Raw genomic sequence first — 20,043 nt, forward strand, 5'->3', positions numbered from 1 at the left:
TCCAGGCCCTTTGAAACGGCTCTGCCAGTTTCAAATCAACCAGGCTGGACTTCAACACCTGCAAACTGCAAAGCAACACCTAAAATCCAGAGCTGAGTTTCCTGCCAGTCATCATCCTGCTCCTATTACTACTGAAACAAGCCTATGGAAAAACTTGCTGCTGATTTCAGAGAGCAGCTTGCTGTGACTTAGGCTATACATGAAAGTATTGAACAGGTTCACATTGTCAATGAAGAAAACGATCTCGAGATGCGAGAGCAGAGCCCGAACAGCCACGGCTGCTGCTAATGTGCTCCCAGCACACACCGGTGCCACTGTCGGTGCACACCAATGCTGCGGCATGGGCTGAAGGACTTGGCGTGCTCTGTGCTGCATGCTCTGGTGCCGGCACAGCGACTGCCTAGCCTCCTGCTTGCCCCTATGGCAGCATGATCTACAAGACAGCTCCTGCAGGCTGCCTGCCTCCAGTCAGGTAGCAGCCTGTTCATCACCCCTCCGGGCTTGGTTCAGCCTTCCAGCAAGGCATTCCTCTGCCCCGCCAACCAAGGGCTGTGCTCTAAACATTAACCGATAACCCCACAGGACGAACTGACTCAACAACTGGGAATCCTGTGTGCTGGTATGAAGAAGGGTGAAAAGATGAGCTCAGGATTTCTCTGCTTCCCTCCTGTTCCTGGGGTTGTGATAGCAGAGAGTCACAGGGTGAGCCAGTAAAGGAAAATACTGCGGAGTCTGCGCTGAGGACCGCAGCTCCGAGACGCAAAGGGATTTTGGTTCCCAACTCCTTTGCCAAAGCCCAGCTGCAGCTGGTTTTAACCAGTGAAAGGAGAAAGTCTTCCCATCTTCAAAAGGCATTTACCCCTCCATACTGCTCTTGAAGAGCCAGCATGACTATTGAGAAATAGGAGGTCCTGTATAGTCTCTTCTCTCTGTGTCACCAAGGGAGAGGACTTCCCAGCTTCAACCAGTGACATCTGTTTGCTCTGTCCCCATTATACCTATTAATCATCTGCTCTGTATGGGCATGGAGGAAGGGATACTGCTGTGTTTGCACCATCACCCTGGAGTTTGTTTATATGAGGCACAGGATGGGTGGACTTACACATTTACCCAGCTTTATCTGCACGTGCTTGAGCCCTTATGCCCTTTGGGTTTCTCCCAAACAGCACGCGAGACTGGGCTAGAAGGGTCATCACAAGGACATCTTGTGCTTTTGTGATCCTTGTATATATACAGGAAGCGTCTGCCCGAGTTAAAAATCAGCTGGCAAACAGGCATGTAAATGTGGAAAGTTTCCAATCCACTGCCTCTGGCTCAGCTGAGGAGGGGCACAGACCGCAGTCGGTAGCACCTGACATCAGATACCACGACCCAGACTTCTGCTGCTGCTGCTCTGGGTGCCTCATGAGACTGCATCTGCCCCATGTCCAGTGGGCTCTGGGCCCCTGGGCCATGTTGAAAGAGCACTGGACCAGGGAGAGCCAAACTTTGCCCTTTGTTCACCAAGATGAGCTGGTGAGAACACCAGGAGGTGGTTTAGTGTTTAACCATACTAAATAGACGAACACTCAGAGTGATAAGCTGGTTCACATCAGGTCACTTCAATGGCAGCATTGGGCTTATATTTACATGGTTGCAAGAGAAACTAAACTGTGGTCTGATATGTTTCCTCCTTCACAGCTTTCCAGAGCTTGGACTGGGGTGGGTACACATACATGTGTGTCCATCAGACAACACAGCTGCCCGTGTATCTCACTGTTGGCTCCTCTGTTTTCTCTAGAGTAAAGTGGATGTGTTAAGGAGTTCAATTAGTTCAGTGCAGATGCTTCCCCCTCACCACTATGCTCAGATAGTTGGCAATGTCCAGTAGGTTAAGAACAGCAAAACATCAGGCTGAGATCCAGGAAGACTCTTTTCTCCTGAAATAACCTTTCCTTTCAGTGGTTTCCTGGATTCAAAGATCAGGGGATGGCAGCGTGATGGCAGGGATGGCTTAGGTGGGCAGTTGTCCCTCAGACGTACCTACAGCACATCAACCCACCTCATCTGGAAGAAAGATGTTTCTCCTCCTAAGTTTGTGCGAGCAGTATAATGACTTCTAGTAAGGATTATGAAAAATATGTGTGTATAAAGCCTCACTGAGAGGGGAGTCTGGATGAGGGGACTGCAGCTTGGCTTTCAGCCGCAACCCTTGGGGACCAGCAGCAGCCAAGGTATCAGGCAGAGGCAAGAGATCTCTTCCCATGGGACTAATTTGACTGAAACTGAGCTGGGGTCAACATTTGTGGATGGTAAACAACTTCCTCTGTCCTCTCACAGGGAAGCAAGGCAAAAAGCTCACAGGGAACATGCCAGTGCCCTTCATTTGAAGCAGGACAGCAAAGCGATGTGGGCAGCAGAGGAACGGCCCCACGGCCCTTTGCCCTTGTAGCACCCGTCCTCCACCCCCTGGGAACCGATAGTAAAGCAGGAAGGCTCTCTACCCCGTATTTACACTGGCGAGATTTAACTCCGTACTGGAAACGGCACTGCTCGTCTGCATCGTAGGCCTGTCCTGGAGCCACGGTTGGGTAGATAAAGTCTTGCTTGGGAGGAGCATTGTTCAGGCATAATCCCATCCCGGAGCTGGAAACAAGAGATGAGAATCAGACCTCAGAAAGGCTTGTAGGAGAGCGTCGCAGTGGAGGACCAGCAGCAGGCACTCCCAGCTCCGCACAGGGCTGAGCTCTCACATGCTTGACTGCTTGGGGGGGATAACTTTACCAGCCTCCTCTGGGCAAAACTGCTGCTGAGAAAGTGCTCTGAAGTCTTTCTATCTGTGCTTTCAGGGCTGGGAAGCACATGCTGGTTCCTACGTAACTCTAGAGGTTTTAATCTGAGGGTTTTGCATGCTATCGCCAGCGCCTGGCTGTCCCAACAGGTTCCAGGGCCAGCAGACAGCGCGTGACAGCGTGCAGGCAGGCGTGTGCCCAGGACCCTTGTGTGGGCAGCGGGTAGGCAGAGGGGCTGCCCTCCCACCCCGTGGCTGCAGAGCCCCAGCTGAGAGCAACCAGAGGTGCCGAGCACGGAGAGCCCCTGCTCTCCAAGCCTGTCCTTCTGCATGCCAGAGCTTTGTAGGAGTGTCCAAATTTTGCAAGGAACACGCCTTTCCCTCCCCCTTCCTTGCTGCTCTCTGAGCTCTCTCTAAATCAAGGCCCCTGTCACCACTCCCCCAGCCCCGAATCCCGGGGTCTTGCATACACCACAGCCCCATCCCGGTGGAGGCTCCTGGGGCTACGCTCAGGCGGGGGTGGCCAGCATAAACCGTGGAGAAGGACGACGTGAACTCGCCGTCCTCTGCCAGCCCTGCCGAGACCTCGGGGTTACCTGAGGATAAGGCAGCCTCCGCTGCGGTGCTTTCCTGGTGCCGTCCATGCAACGTGTTTTTCCAGGGGTCAAGAGCGAGGGGGACAGGTTTTACTGTGGCCAAACGTGAGCCACCACATGCGGGATTTGGTGATGAGCCATGCGGTTTGGCCAAGCTTTGCTGGACAGTGAGGCAGACGGCAGCCCTTTGGGGAGGCTTGCCTTCGCTGCTTCTCTTGCAGCGTTCCAACAGTGCAGTGTCCACCAGTAGAGGTCTGGTATTCAGACTCCCCAGGGACTTCCCTGAACAGTGACGCCACATACTTGCTTCTTCCAATCATGACTCAAGTCCTACCTAGTCCTTCTGTTAGGTAGTGCCTGTATCCTACCAAAAACCTCACCAAAATTGATCCTGACTGCTCGTTTTGTGATAGAAACCCTGGGGACTGTCTGAACCCTGCATGAGAAGCTCTTTCAGGCTGCAGAGGCATGACTCAGGCAAGGTGACAATAACAAAACTCTGGGACTTAGGAGCCTAAATCTCTTCTCCCGAATGCTAAAGATGCTTTAGAAAAAAAAAACCAAAACCTTTCTCCCACATTGCTTGTTCACACCTGAAAACTCTCCCCAGGGTCCAGAGAAGCTGCCTACACCATGCAGACCCAGTCCTGTCTCCAGATCTTTCTTCCCCACCACACCAACTCTTCTCTGCAATTCCTGGCTGAACTTCAGGAACATCCAAATGCCTCCAGAGCTACTGATTTATTTGTGAAGTTTCTGGAAGTGGGGAACCTAAATAAAGGTCTCACAGCTGCAAGGTAAATGGGGTTAGTGTCCTCAGCAGGCAAGCAAACCATGGGAAAGTCTAAAGGAAGGAAGAAAAGCACATGCTTCTTGGGATAGGATGAGGTGCTGGGAGACAAGACAGAACGTGCATGGGCTGTGTGCTTTGGGGGCTTTTCTTTGGCTTTATCCACTGCTCACAAGTGACTGTGAGAGGTTGGAGGCGTGCACTGGTTGTGAGGTAGAAGGAAGGGCAAGGTGAGATGGATTCCTTACTCCAGGAAGCTGGTGATGTAATCCCTGCTGCACGTGGACCATACAAACGGGTTGGTCTTCATGGTGATGTGAGCAGCCATGAGCTTGGCCGTTTCTTGCCCACGGGAGCCACAGCTGTTGCCGACTCCATCATGATTCATGCCAAACCTAGAAAGCATCACCAAGGCAATAGAGAGATGATCAGCTGCTGCATTTTTGACACATCTGGATCATCCACAGGAAGGATTTTTCAGCTCCTGTTGGCAGGAACAAACCAACAGGGGCCCTTCCCTGTGACGGCCACTCTGCAGGCACAGTACTCACGTGTGGCCAATCTCGTGGGCAATGGTGAAGGCTGTGGCCAGGCCAATGTCCTCATTGATGCTGCAGCTTCGCTCTCGTTCGCACATCCCGCCGACAGGGGCCAGGCCTAGGGAAGCCAAACAGAGCTGTCACATAGCGTCAGCACAAAGCATCTGCAGGGGCCATAGGTGGTATTTGGGGACTAACTGATGTGTTTCACACTCACTAACACTGAGCACAGCCTGCTGTCACTAACAAGTCTCTTCCCACTGGTTACAGTCACTCAGCACTGTCAACTAAATTAACAATGACAGGCTTGGAAATGGTAAGAATGGGTCAAAATCCTCTGAATTTCACAACCAAACCCCAGACTATGTGCAGAAGGGGAGCAAGTCCTTGTCACAACACCGGCACTGCTGGTGGGGGAAACTGAGATCAGCTGCACCAGCACCTGTGCATCCAAACTTGGGCAGGGCAGCCTGGACAATTGAGTAAGCCAGGATCCAACCTGTCCATCCGCACTTGGTTCTGGCTGACACCCACCATGATCAGGAATCCAGCCTGGCTCCATCTGGAGGGCTGGATCATGCAGAAATCCCCCTGAATCGTGGCAGCAGATTCCCCCAACCCTCTGCCCATATACTGTCCTACCACCACAGACTGTGCCCGCTACACTAGAACAGGGGAGGAACAGTCTCTGTTAAAGGAATGAATTGAGCCATCATGGCACCTCCGGCCTCAATCTCCCTCCCAGTCACCTCATCTGCAGTCGCATCAGGTCAGAGATCCACCAACTTTTCCTTTTTAACTGTGGTGATTCAGAGCAGTAATCCCTCCCTGACTGCTTAGTCTAGACCAGGGCACGACAAATTAGGAGCTACAGCCAGAGAGAACTGCAGGGTCTGTCTACGTCTAGCAGTTTAAATAAAGAACTCCCTTTATAGTCATCACAAAAAAGTCTTATTTCTCTCTGCTAAGCCAGGAATACTCTACTAGGCTATGGACCAGCCCTAGATGCGAGTGGTTCTTAATCATCAGGCTGGACCTGACCCAGGGATATAACAGAGAAGCGTTCCAGAACCCATCTGTCCTCCGGGTTGCTGCTTTCAGTGTTTACAGAAGTAAGGAGGCTACACAGTCAAGCAGGCTGGAAACCACTGGCCTGTTCCTGGCTCCGCGGCCGGTGCTCGCAGTAGCATTGGGCAAGCGCTTCCCCTCAGCCTGATCACTAGGAAAGGGGGATGGCACAGCCCGCCCTCGCCACCCTCCGAAGACGTGTGTGCTAGTGAGAAGTGCTGCTGAAGGGGCAGCAAAACCCTACCTACCCAGGGTGCCGCACGGTTTATTCTTGTAGATGCAAATGTCATATCTGCAAAGAAAAGAAGGCAGCATTAAGAACACTTACAATGTCGGTGGCTACAAAATAGCGCATCTCCATTTTACTGATGTGTTCACATTCAAAACACTTCAAAACAGCCCACAGCTCATGCAACACTTCTGGAATGGAAAGTACCGACTGCAACAGGTAAGATGCCTCTGATCTGTATTGTACAACACTCACTTTCCCCAGGCTGAGACTCACTGTGGATTTTTAATGATAGCTTCTGTCCCTTAACTATGGGGCAGTGCTGAGTGGGGTCAGAGGTTTGGTTTTGATGAAATGTGGTAAATCAGCAGGGACAATGCTATTCCAACCTTGAAGCTCTTTGGGTTTGGGTGGGTGGTCCAGCTCTGCTCACTAGCACCCAGTGCACTCCTAGGAGTTGGCCACTTCTCTTCTGGGAGGCACCAGGTTCAGGGATCTGCCCCAGCAGCACAGGGTGAAAGAGGACAGGGCCAGCCTCCTGTCTGTAAACTCAGGTCCCTTGCAGGAAATCATATCAATCAAATATGTAATTCTGAAAATTTTTTTGAAAAATAAGGAAAACATTTCAGTTTGAAAACATGTTCCATTTCAAAACCCACTGTGGTTTCATTAAAATGCTAAAGTGATTTTTAATATTTTTTTTTCAGTTTAGTTCTTTACTGAGAATTTTCCAAACAAATTCAATATGGGTTGATTCAAGATGACTCTTCCCTATGTTCCTGGCCTCGACTTCCAGCCATTGCATCAAGGAATCAATTGTTTGCACATCGTTAGCCATGTACAAGGAAAAGCTAAACGAGGACAGCAAAGTAAAATCTCCTCCAAATTGAAATGCAGCACCCTTGCAATGGAACATGGTAGCAGCTCCAAAAGAGACCAGTTTGGGCCAGAGAGTGAATACTATCATTTAATTGCAGAGACAAATTGCAGGGCCCTCCCTCCCTCTGTTCAAATACCTTCTCCAGAAGGTGAGACTCCCCCGACATTTAGGTCTTTGTAAAACCCGGTCTGAAAGGAGCAGGGCTAACACTGAAATCCGCGTAGGGCGGGTAGGTGGGAGGACCAGCAGCAACTGGGCTGGGACACCCCAGAGCTGGGTTGGGGTGTTGCTCCTTAGCCCTGAGGTGCATTTCAACCTGAGTGTGAGCTGGGCTCGGAGCACTGAGGATGCTGACCACGGTGCAGGTTTGGGGGACACCCACATGGCGAGCAGGACCATCTGACCCTGGCGGCCCCATGGGGATGAGAGTGGGGAGGAAGCAAGCTGAGAGCACACGATGGGTTAAGCATAACATGTTCCTGGTGATGGCTCCTGTCCCTTTGGCCCCTGGTGCTCTCTGGAAGTGTCCAAACCTCTCACCCCCGGCACAAAACCAAATGAGTGAAAAACATTTGTTGCTTTGTTTTGAGTGAATACCATTAAAGCCTTCGGAGGCTCTGGTTTGACACATCCCTGTAAGAGAAAAAAGCCCACAGCTCAGCAAGATGTTATCGGGAGACGGGGAATTTATTAGAGACGGGGCCGGATGCACTGGTGCTGTCCAAGCCTGGCGCGCGAGTCGCTTTGGGTTAGCTCAAACATCTGGTGGGAGGCCGAAGAACTTCGGATCTGGCGTTTCCTTCCCTCCGCCAGGTGTGGCGGGAGGGAAGCAAAAGCAGACGCCGCAGCCCCAGCAGGGTGAAAAGCTGGGGCTGAGGGGCCTTTCTCTCACTCTTCCCCTGGTGCCTTTGGTTTCTCCCCAGGCTGCTGTCCCTCTGCCCAAGCAGGGTTTATGTGGGCACTGGAGAGCCAGTGTCCCAGGAGCAGCCGGCAGCACTGCTGAGAGCTGCCTCTCAGCATCCTTCGTCCCTTCCATCTTTCCAGCTCTCCCTTCGGCATCCTTTGTCCTCCCAGCCACCCCTCTGTCCCTTCCACTGTCCCTGTTGTCCTCTCTGCATCTTCTTTCCTTCTGACCATCCGTCTGCCCTTCCAGCTGTCCCTCCTGTACCCTCTGCTGCTCCAGGCTCAAGCACCCATCTATTCTGATGGGGGTTATTTGTCCTGCATGTGAAGGTTCAGACCCCTTCACCCAGCTCTGGAGGTCTAATTCAGCATCCACATTAAGCTTCTGACCTAGACCGCTGTTACAGGAGCACAGAGACACAGGCAGGGCAGGACTGCTCTTGTCCTAAGGGAGTTGGGATGAAGTCACTACTTCAAGGGTGTCCATCAGCCACCAAGGAGAGAGTTCAGCCCTACATGTAGGCACCTAAAATGAGGTGACCCAAATCCTGTACTGGCTGGAGGCACTCTGTCAGTCTCATGATGCTCATGTCCCACTTGTATCCTCTTCCCCATCTTTCACAGCAGGGGCAGATGGGGCTCTCCATTTCAGTAGGATGCCCGATGCTCCACGACTCCGGGGTGGGTTCCCACACAGGCCCAACACTGCTGTACACACTACCCCATTGACTTTTGGTGCACAAATACCCGTGGCTGCAAATTAAGCTCCTTGAGAGCACAAAAAAGACTGAGGGAAGACACTGGAGGATGATAACTATCTCAACTGCAATAATCTGCATCGCTGCAAGGGAACCGGCAAGTGGCCAGCATGAGGGACAGCCGCTGCCAGGCAGCTTGTGGGGGAGCACATGGGAAGGAAGCCCTGGATGAACCGCTTGGACAGAGATAGAGGACAACTGCACAGAGGACACTCCCAATGAAGACAGTGCTGCCAGGGCCGGGCTCAGCCTTACCTGGTGATCAGCACTGCAGTGTCGTGGTTGGCTATGCCATTCTCGGGGATAGCATTCCCATTGCCATTCCTGTTCACAATGGATTTCTGCCACTTGCAGAAGCTGTCCAGGGATTTCCCGGCGTGGTGGTTAATCTCCAGTGTGGGCTGGAATGGAAGTAATAGGACAGTGTGTTCCCAGGAAAGCTCTGATACGAAGGCACTGCCTATTCCCATGGCAGCAGAGCACTGATTCCAGTCCAGATGCCCCCACCTTTTCATGGAGGCCATGGGAAAGGAAGACTTTAGGAGGACTAAAGCTACTTAAACCTCCCTAAAGCCACCTTACCACAGAAACAGTCCTCAGAGTCCCAGAGGTCTCCTCAACCCATAGCCTGAACCCAGTCCCCAGCTGCCACTGAGAGGATGTGGTACACGAAGCAGACTGCACTGGGGGGACCTCTCGGGGGTGACATCCAAGGGGAACACACAGACCCACAAAGGAAGCACAAACACAGGACAGAAGCGGCTCAGCAAAGCCCACCTTACCTGATCCTCGGTGAGGAGGATCAGCCGGGTCACCAGGATATTGACAATATTGCCCAGACTCGAGTCCTGGAAAAGTTTGGCAACCTGACCTCCAAGAAACAAGAAAAGACGAGTCTTAAAAATGAGCTCCCTGGCTGGGTGACAGTGCAATCGGCGGGTGAGCTGGCAAGTGCTGGGCACCTGGTGGAGGGAGACAGGGCTGCTTTGTCAGCGTGGGCTGCAGGGTCTGAACACCATTTTTTTAGAAAGCAGAAATGGGTATGGGACTCCATGTTACCACTTGGATTGCAGAGCCTCCTAAACCATGTTCAGACCTCAGTGCCTCCTTCTGGGGAGATTCAAGCAGTGAAGCTGACATCCCACCGCACCTGGTCCTTGCCTGGAGCTCAGGTGGGGAAGCCCACAGTCCTGGCATTACGCAGCCACAAGGACGAAGCTTTGCTGACTGCCCATCAGCAGGGGATGACACAGCATCTCTCAGAAATCTGCCACCACATGATGGGTATTTTAGAGCAGATGAAACAGTTAGAAACGGTATTGTTTTAAAATCTGGCATCTGCTTTAGAAATGCAAACAGAGTAAGCCATGAAAAGAGATCCTGCAGAGGACAGGACAAAGAACCATCACAGAGGGGCTTTCAGCGGTTTGATGGATAACTTCCAAGCCTATCTCACCTCACAGGAGGATTCAGCATGGCCAATTCAGGCTGTTAATGCATCTAGCCTGGTATCCTGCCGCCAGCAATGACCCAAATCTGATGCTGCAGAGGAAGCTCCTCTGCAGTAACCCAGAGACACAGGCAGCATGGTATAGAAGAACGAGGGTATTTCTCCCTACCTCTCATGCTGATCAGCCCCCAGGCGTGAGAGCTCACTGTCCTTATGTTTTCCCATGTGTTTCTCAGCTTGGCTGGCCCTATTTGCAATGCTAATTTGAGATGAGAGATGCTGTTCGAAGAAAGGGCTTTGTTCTCCCAGTCCAGATCTGGCCTGGAGCATGGTCAGACAGGCCAGAGTTTACCTCTCCTACAGTGCCTCCCCTATAAAACAGAGAGTCCCTACAGGCTCCAGAGTATCACTGCTCATGGGCAGCAGCAGCATGTCAGGATTTTTGACCCAAACATCTTGCTCTGGGGATGGGGAGAAGCCACTGCCATCCTGGAACAGACCTGATTTCCCCACTGCGTTCCCATCCCTCTTGTCTTCTTGCAGGAAAAGCACATGGCACCCTCTGCCAAACCCAGACATTCGGGGTGACAAACAGGATTTATTCCTGCTTGCTTTCTGCTGCTGGGTGTGTGAGCCCCTGGGGTCCCCCAAGGTTCATGATGTGGTTATAACACTTACAATATTCATGATGGCCAGGATGTACTGCTCTATGTCCCGCCGCCCGTGGTACCCCACCATCATTTTGTCAGCTACCACCAGGGTCTCCACGTAGCGCTCTGTGCTGACGGATCTCTTCAGGGGCAGCTGGCCTCGCTGGCTGTGGTTGCCCGACGGCTTCAGAGGGGAAGGCTTCAGCGTCCGCAGCCACCAGTGTCTCCCTTTCCAGGGCTTCTCATCTGAGGAGGGAAAGAGATTTTTCTGTTGTCCTCCAGCAGCAATTCAGCAGCACACAGAAGTGAGGGGTGCACAGTATGAGCTTGGTTTCAGGGAAGGAAAGGCTATTGCGAGGCTCTTTATGCACCACGTGCAGACCCAGCAAATGCCCACACTGCCATCGGCTGGATCTGCTGAGCTCTTCCTACTGCAGCTCAGGGCTGGCCCTGTGCTCCTGTCGGCCCCGCTGGCATCCTGCCTGCCCTCCTGCCCTCCTCCTGCCCGGTTGCTGCCCACAGAGGTGTGCACCCGTCCTACTGCGTCAGCCCCACACAACACTTCACTGCCTCCCTGCTGCAAGGCCCTGCCCTCGCCTCTGTCACAGGGAAGAGCGGTGTGGATTTAGAAACTACACAGACATAATCTGAAAATAAAGCCATTGCAGATCATTTCCTCTTTCCTTTTCCTGCCAGGACCTGAATTTAGGACTTGGCTTTTCCTCCACAGAAATGGCTGCAGCCTCCAAAGCAGCAGCAGGTTTGTAGACTTTGCTCCAGGCTTCAAGTGCTACTGACCTGACCCTAGAGATGTCCCCAGCAGGGCCACCAGCTCCAAACCCACGTCCTGGAGACCACCACAGGGCAGGAGACCTGACTGGGAGATTACAACCACTGTCCTGCCCTGTCAAGAGAACCGGCTGAATCCCCCTCCTCTGCTCTGATGCTGGATCATCAAACATCCAGCAAGACTGTGAAGATGGGCAGATCCCAGGTGGCCCCACAGCCTACCAGCTCCAGCCCCTCCGGCTGATCAGAGGGAGCTCGTGGGAGTGCTCGGGACCCAGCTGTGCTGGGCAGGTCGGGACAGGTCCAGGCTGTGGGGCGAGGGGACGGGGTGGCTTTGCCGGGGCCAGTTGCGCTGTGGTTGTTCTGAACTGTATTTGGCCTGTGGCTCCCACTGCATGGTCTTTGCTTTCCAAGAAGCAATTAGGAACTGGCTAACTTTTGTCTGGAAGCTGGGGAATGTGGCAAAAAGTCAGCAGAAGGGGAGTCTGCTGGCGCTTTGTCCAACATGACTTTGGGAGCTGGGACGGGAGGAGCCAGGCCAGAGAAGCACAGGTTGACTTGAGAGATGCTGGCAGGTCTGGGGACACTCGGAGCCTACTCAGAGCAGGCTGGCAGTGCCCCAATGTCTCCAGAGGTTCCACTCCTTCCCAGCAGTGACTCCTCACCTGGTCAAGCATCACCACTGGGACACTGGATGAACATCCTGAAGTGACACACAAACCTGCCAGGAGCAACTGGGAACAGCTCCGCTCCTGCTTCCACAAACCCTAATCCATAAAATGCGAGCTGGCCCCTCTGCAGGGATGGCATCTCCTCTCATCCTTATGGAGCCAGGGGAAGCCTCTGTAAACTGACGGAGCAGCATTCTGTGTACATGCAACATTTTGGGTAGATGGAGAAACTTTGCACATTCACAAGGGCCGGGGATTTCAGCCAGGCTCTGGGACGCAGACTGACTTCTAGCAAGGATGAGCAGGGCACAGGCACGTGGGGAGAGGCCAGTGCAGACCTGTGTGAGTCCTTTAGGAAGTCAAGGCTTGTAAGCATAGAAATGGGGTAGATGTGCAATTGTCATCCTCTGTAAACATCTCCCAGAGACCACTGTGACTAACCAGATCCCACACCGCACCCTACAAGGCATCTTTCCACCTGGTGTCTAACAGCAGCATATATATCTCCATGTGGACACAATCTTCAGTGACTAAAACCCAAAGACAAGTCTCTGCTGAGCATGCATAAGCTACGATTTCTCAATACCTTGTAAATTGGCCAAATCTGGGAGGATTTTTCTTAAGAACAATAAGACACAGCTTTTTCTTTTCTATTCCGTGCTCTATTTCCAAATTTAAAAGCCTTGCTGCGAAGAAGAGAGTACAAGAACTTTCCAAAGACCAGGCCACTAGAAATCCTTAACATGGGTAAAAGTAAATACAGAAAACTTTCTTGAATGCAGGAGATAAATTTGGTTCTTTGCCATATAGAGCAGTGTGGACCTTCGAAGCCTGGTCTACTGGGACTTTACCAGCCTGCCCTGGGACGGATTGAGGATGTGTTGGCGGGTACAGATACCTAGCACGCCACAGGCTGCATCCATGTGTGGGTACTGGAGAGACGATCGCTTGTACACGACGTGGGGGCTGCCCTTGCCCTCGCTGCCTGTGCTGACATTGGCTCCCGGGCTCAGCGGTTCAATGAAATATTCCTCCTCATCTGCGACGATCACCCCATGCTGCAGAAGGAAAGAGACAGAAGGCAATAAAAGAGGTGGAGAGAGAACTGGGTGACATACTGGTGGCTTCTTGTAATGAGCTTTTTGATGATTAACCACTGAATTTCTGGGGACTGACAAATACTTTTGAGAATGTGAAGGAATCCTTCATTTACGCACAAACACTGAACTATATGAACCTACAGACCGGAGAAAACCGAGCCAGATGGTGGTGGATGCCTTCGGACATCTGTGTTCACCAAAGTCCTCTGGAAATCACAGTCTTTCCTTGCAAAATTATGAATGAGTTATTTCCTATTCCACCCACTCAGTCTAATTGAGAGCTGTCTGTGGGATCTTAAATACCATACCTTCAAATAGCAGCACAACTCAGCAGTGAGATCTACCTTGTATACTTTTCAACCTCACCAAAGAACCTTTGAAAGCAGCTCAGGACCATTATCACCAGCTGGGAAACTCAGGTACAGAGCTGCAGGGAAGTGTAGATGCTCAGAGGCTTTTGAGAAACACACTGAATCTTTAAAATCTGAAGTCCGATTAGCAGTGAGGTAACCAGCAGGAGCCACAACCTTTCTCTGCAGCCTGAAACCTGGGCTGTGCCCTGCAGGCATCACTGCCCCTTTTACACCTCTGACTGGCCACCTCAGTCAGATGATCTTGTTTCTGCTCCCTTATTTGTTTTTTGTTGTTCTCCCTTATTTTATTCTTTGACTGAATGAATCTCAGCTGTGAGCCCAGACTTTGCTTTCTGTGAGTGGACCCACTCACGAGACAGTGATGCCTGGGCAGGAGCAGAACCCAGCAGGATGAGCAGCCAAACCCACCAGGTGCTTGCAAGTTCTCTCCGCTGCAGCTGATCCTATCCTCACGGCAAGGATACCTTCTACCTAAAAGACCTGAGCAACCTAAAAAGTTTCTCGCAGCCCAACATGATTCAAGTAGAAGCTCCATTGCTGTAACAATTCCTGGCACTGAATCTCACCTAACTCCAAGAAACATGGGCGTGCTATCAGCTGAACGTTACCAGCAAGCAACCAAGGCGCAGAAACATTCCTGGCATTGCTCAAGCAGGACAAGAAGTATCCCAAAAGTCTAAAACCCATGTTACCTGGCTGTCCTCCCACTCCCTGTGTGCAAGCATAGTTCTGGGTGCAGCGGCACCCCCGTCCTGCCACCAGCTCTGCACTGGTGTTTTCTTTTGGATGTCACAGCACTTTACCAGCTCCCCTCTATGCAAGAAGGACAGGAGCCCTGATCTGCCAGGACAAGGAGTGGGGAAGCAGGTCTCTGTAAAACATCTTGAGGTCCTTGCATGGAAGGCACCACCTGCATAACTACATTATTGCTGGGCTTTCGTGGAGGAGAGCCTCTCTGGGGTGAACGCTGCCTCCGTAATAGGTCTCTCCTCCTCTCCCTCCCTGCCATGAAAGCTGAATCGGGGCAGTGTGTGCACAGCGAAGTCCCCATCTCCAGAGTGCCGGGGGATTTCCTCCTGCACCAGGCTCTGTTGCTCTTGGCTCAGCTCCACCTTTTCAAACACAAGCGAGGTACTGTGAGGTTAGCCTGGCGAAGGCTCCGGCGGAAAGCCGAGTGTCGGCCTGCGAAGCCAGCTGGCTGCCGGCTTTGTGGGATGGGGAGAAGGAGGTCACCACCGGCTTGGGGCAGAGCAGCAGGAGGGGAAAGCACGTCCTGCCTGAAAACCATGTACCACTAGAAAAGGGCCGTTCTTACTTAAACCCGGAGCCTCTGCAGAGCACGAGAGGCAGGAGGCTCCACCGCCGGCCTGGCATCCTTCAGCAATGAAGCTCGACCATCACAGGAGTCTGAAAACTGCCCCATTGCTGACCCCAAAGACCAAGCTCTGAGGTCTGGGTGCTGGACGTGACACAAGCCTGTTGAAAGGGGGCGGCGAGAAGCCCTTAGAGAGATCCCTGTGGTTTGTGGGGGAGCTAAACTGGATATCCTGTCTATGATTCACCCAGGTCATCTGCAGAGCAGGGATGGTTTATGCTATTAGCTTATAACCACACTTAAGAAAAGCACAGCCACATACTGCAATTCAGCAATTCCACCTCCTCGTACACACGCATGAGCAGCTCAATGTTAGCCTCAGCAGCGGGGCCATCTGCCTTGCTCCAAGCATTCAATGTTCATGCTGACTTCAGGAGGGCTTTTCAGGTGAAAGCACAATTTCAGCACAGACACACAGGGTTGAAAACCTGGCTTTTAAACTGTCCTTTGATGATCTCTGACACAGGAGGTAAGAGAGTGGCATTTCTCTCCTAAAGTTGCTTTCTCCTCGCTGTGATTTTTTTGATGGTAGGACAAGGGTCCTTGGGATCTCATGCAGCCATTGGGATGAAACATGGCTTTGCTTAAGACAGGGATTTCAGCTCCTGGCCAGGCTGAGGCAAAGCTGCCCGGGCTGCTCCCTGCAGGCTCCAGCTGCTTCGTGCTTGGCCCTGCTGGCAGCTCACGGCTCTGCGTGTTTTGGAAAATGGACCATTTTGCCCTTTGATCCAACAACTTAAGCCTGGGTGACTTTCCCCCCAACTCAGCCTGAAGCTCAGCGGCGTGCCCTCCATGGGAGATGCGTGAGGTGAGCCGTGCTGCCTGCCTGCCCTCAGGCTGGGGCGATCGTGTGTGTGGCCGGTAAGATGAGTCAATGGGAGCATGCCCAGATATTGGCAGTTCAAAGCTGGGGTGCTGTAAGGTGTGAGTTACGTCTCGGGCATTTGAAAACAAAGCGGTTTTACAGCGGTACACCTTCCAGACACAGAAATTGCTTAGGGATGTCAGCGTTTGAGGACAGGAGGATGGCTTGGGGCGTTACCTGTTTTCACAGCTTTGTGTTGGACACCTCTGTGGATGCACTCGTCCCTTTCCCTCCTCCTCATGCACAGCTCACCCCGTAATCAGCACCTGGTCCTTGCTTGTGCCCATTCAAGAACACAACACACAACTGCCTTTGCATCATCAGTGAGTCAGGTCTGCACAAACATGGGTCACTGTGTGCAGTCCCCCCTTAGCACGTGTCAGCATGAACCTGAACCTTGAGACCTCAGCAACTGGAGACCCTCTTCTGTCCCTATCTGTCCCCTCCAAAGCAGACTGATGCCTGCCTGGAAGGGAGCGTGCTGCAGCTGAGGGATGGCATGAGCGGATCAGCTGTTACTGATCAACCAGAGCTCTGCAACAGGTCTTCTCCGGTGGTAAATACAGCCCCCACTCCATCAGCTAAAAAGATGAGACTCCTCTTGTCCAAATTCCTGACCCTATCATCCTCACTAACCCAGAAGACCTCCTCCCCTCTCCTTGCTGATGTCCATAGCTCTCAAGGGCAGAAGGACAGTGTTCAGGAAAAGGAGAGGTTGTTGGATGACCCTCCATCCCTCTTTGTGCCTGGCTGCATTTTCCTCCAGACAGCCCCTGGTATCTCTCCAGAGCTAAACACAGCCTGTGGAGTAAATTATCCCAGTACAAGTGCTGCCGGGCCATTGCTTGCCCTGGACTTGCTGCCCTCTGAAGTGGGAAGGTGCCAGTTCCCTTCTGAGCCAGCAGCATCCAGCTCACCCTTCAGTGCTTTTGCGAACACCAGTAAATTGTCTAGGACTTCAGCAGAGTTCCCATATCTAAACAAAGGTCTAACTAGAGAACCAAGAGTTTATGCAGCTCTGATTTTTGGCTGTGATATAGAAACATTAGACTCTGTGATATAATGAGTCAGATTCTCATTTCTGTTAATAACCCACAGCACTGTTCTGGCAGTGTAATTTAGCAATAAATCAAATATGAATTCATTCCCGTTTGGAAGCTCTTCCACCCTGCCAGAATACTGCTAAGAGGTGGGGCTGTAGCATAAATATGAAGCTGGCCTACAGAGTCTTTTTCTACACGTTACCCCTCCAAGGGAGCCATCATCCTTGGGATTCGCTAACAGGGTATGTTTGCTCCATCCCTCCATCTGGCAGGTCATGAAATGTGCTTTGTGAGCCAGAAATATCAGAAAATCACAGAAAAATAAGGATGGAAGTCCTTAGTCTATTCCCAGTGCTGGAAGAGCTAATGAATCATACCTGGAGTATTTCTGAGAGGCATCTGTCTGGCCTATTCTTAAAGATCTCCAGTGATGTAGGGGCCACGTACTCTCCAAGCAATCTATAGTGCAGAGCTCAGCTATCCTTACCACTAATGTCTACCATTAAGCTTTCTTGCTGATATTTAAGACCATGATGTCTAGTCCTAGCTGTTAGGACATGCAAAGTCAATCATTCCCACCCTCTTTGCAGTAGCCTTGCTGGTTTTGAGGAATGCCATCTTGCCCCTCTTGATGTTCTCTTTTTCATATTGAAAAACTGATTATTTCAGGTTTTCCCCCCGAAGTCACATTTTTAGCTCCTGAAATCTGGACAGAAGTGACTGGGAACCCCAAGAATGTATCTGCAGTTGTAAGGATCTGAATGCATTTTTGACATTCCCAGTTGTGCTGTGAAATTCCTGTCCTCCTGCACTTCTTCCTCACTGGCACGTGAAACATACCTTTTGCTGTTGCTGTTGGAAGTGGAGGGGAGACTTCTGTGAGAGCCAGAATAATGGTCTAGAGTCTGGATTATCCCATTCCAATTAAAATCAATGGAAAAATGCCCACTGACTTTGGTAGAAACTAGACTAGAAGTGAAACATGGATCAGGAACGCCTACTGATGTAATGAAGGGATGTGGCTTTCTTCACCCTCAGCTGATGCCAGTGTGCAATATTCTAGCTTGACACCAACCCCATACACCTGCTGGAGCCAGGTTCTGGGACCCAAACTGGGTTGCACTTCTACAGCAAAGATCAAAGAGGCTGCAATCAGCTCTGCTTTATGGGCAGCTCTAGTTGTTAGTATTGCCCTTGGCTGGGCAAAATACTGAGACTCACCAGTCCATTGCAGTTGCTGATGGCGACCTTTGAGTTCAGGTACTGATCCTGCAAGTGGCCCGCATAGTGGCAGTCTTCGTGGAAATCATGTTGCCAGTCCACGCCATCTCGCTTCCAGTATTCGACAGTGAAGTGCTCAGCCAGTAGGTTGGAGTGCAGTGTCAGGTTGAGGAGGAACTGGGTTCGGTGAGCAGAGACTTTGTAGAAAACCTGCTGCTCAGATGGCTCGTAGGGCAAGGAGCCCAGACTGCGCCGAGGACGTTGCTTCAGCTGGCTTCTCACGTCAAAGGTGAGGAAATCCCCGTTTTGGTCCACTTGGATGGGGAACGCAATTTCATAGTGATCGAGACTGGAGAGGAACTCCTCTGGGGAGGGAAAGCAAACATAGGAGGAATGACATTCTGCAAAGAGAGTCAGAGTAAAACACCCAGCGACTTCAGCACGGAGCCAGCTGGGCCTGCGCATAACTGAGCTGCAGCCAGCGCAAGGTGGAGGGACAGGGTCCTGACACAGAGGGTCTGCTCTGTCCAGGCTGCAGGACCTTTAGGGTATTCCAAATAGCCTCCAGCATACACAGCCTTGGGGTATCAATAGGCCTTGAGCCTATGGAGCATAATCTTCTTCCTCTGCAGGTGATGGGAGAGAAACACACTGGTCCAAGAGGCCATTCAGGACACCCAAATTCTGGCTCTGGACCTGGACTATCCCCCATCTCTCCATCTCCACTGGGCAGAGGGACTCAAGGTCATACAGAGTCACACTCTGTGGTTTGGAGGGTTATTTTAACCTGGACCCTTTCAGTAACAAAGCTAGCAATAAGTTCTCTTCAAAATGAGCCAGAACAAGCCTTGGGGTGACAACATCTCAGGACAAGACAGTCTTGCTAAGGAACTGTGGGGTTCTTCAGAACATCTACAGCTGCCATGTGGACCTGCTAACTCTGCTTTGATAACTTGCATAATAACAGCACCATACCAGCCTCCCCGATCACAGCAGTATTAGTGCATTAGGTACTGGGCATCCTCCTAAGAGTCAGAAAGACAATGTCCTTGCAATACCGATCTTGCAATCAAAATAAAAAAGAGGGTAACCAGAATTGCCCAGCTGTGCTGAAAAGGCAGCAAGAAAAGAAGTCAGACATCCCGATCCCCCAGCCAGCTCTCTATCTATGACACCATCCTGCCTTCCCAGCTCACCAGCTTGGTGCTCTTTATCATATCAGCCTGGCTTAGCACCTTCTCTTGGGGCACTTGAGTCTTTGAGCCTGTCTCGTACCACTTAGGAAATGTGCTCTGACAAGGTCACTGTCCAAAACGTCTGCCTGCACTCACACGGTAACGCAACACTTTTGGCTGTCAAAGAAATTGGCACTCTGCAACCTCAACAGAAATTTCTCCTTTTCCAAGCAAAATGTCACAGGGACTGCCAGATTGGATCTGACTGGAGGTCTAGCTGTCTCTTATAGCCCTCAGTACCAGAGGCTTCAGCAGAGGATGTAAAAAATCATGCACTGGACAGGATAGCTCCCCCCATCACAGGGTGGTGTTCTGAACCCCTCATGCCTGGAGGTTCATGGAGTGGGAGAGGATTTGCCCTCTTTTCACTCTGGAAGATTCTTACTGTGCTTTCTGCATCCTATTTGTAGTTGTTTCCTAAGCAAACAGGAGAGGCCAGGCTGCTCCAGGGTGGCTGCATTTTGCCTGGCTCCACAGCACCCATCTTCAAAGCCTTCCCAGCCATCATAAATTTGGACTCCAAATTACACTTTTACCACATGGCAGCACCGGAAAGTTTCCTTTTCCTCTAGTGTGTTTTCCAGTGTGGGAGCCTGACAGAGTGGTTTCCTTGGCCACCGGTAATGGGACAGTCCTTCCCACCAGCTGGGTTTAGGGGTTAGCTCCCATCCTTCCAAACCATAAGCACTTCTGGCACCTTTCCCTTGCCTCAACAAGCCAGAAGTAATTATTAGTTT

General features: G+C 51.6%; 1 protein-coding gene across 2 annotated transcripts in view; it reads right to left on the minus strand.

Moving 5' to 3' along the window:
* Positions 1–20,043, minus strand: part of ADAMTS10 (ADAM metallopeptidase with thrombospondin type 1 motif 10) — a 59,664-nt gene that overhangs the window by 22,393 nt on the left and 17,228 nt on the right. For both annotated transcript variants that reach the window (XM_030033284.2, XM_030033281.2), the window contains exons 3-11: positions 18,072–18,436; positions 12,992–13,151; positions 10,662–10,879; positions 9,316–9,399; positions 8,789–8,934; positions 6,012–6,055; positions 4,708–4,813; positions 4,405–4,551; positions 2,484–2,625 (exon numbers count right to left, since the gene is read on the minus strand). In XM_030033284.2, the coding sequence (XP_029889144.1) occupies positions 2,484–2,625; positions 4,405–4,551; positions 4,708–4,813; positions 6,012–6,055; positions 8,789–8,934; positions 9,316–9,399; positions 10,662–10,879; positions 12,992–13,151; positions 18,072–18,436 (1,412 nt within the window). The remainder of the gene's footprint in view (positions 1–2,483; positions 2,626–4,404; positions 4,552–4,707; positions 4,814–6,011; positions 6,056–8,788; positions 8,935–9,315; positions 9,400–10,661; positions 10,880–12,991; positions 13,152–18,071; positions 18,437–20,043) is intronic.

Source organism: Aquila chrysaetos, chromosome 12 (genome assembly GCF_900496995.4).
Source record: "Aquila chrysaetos chrysaetos chromosome 12, bAquChr1.4, whole genome shotgun sequence".
Taxonomy (NCBI): domain Eukaryota; kingdom Metazoa; phylum Chordata; class Aves; order Accipitriformes; family Accipitridae; genus Aquila; species Aquila chrysaetos.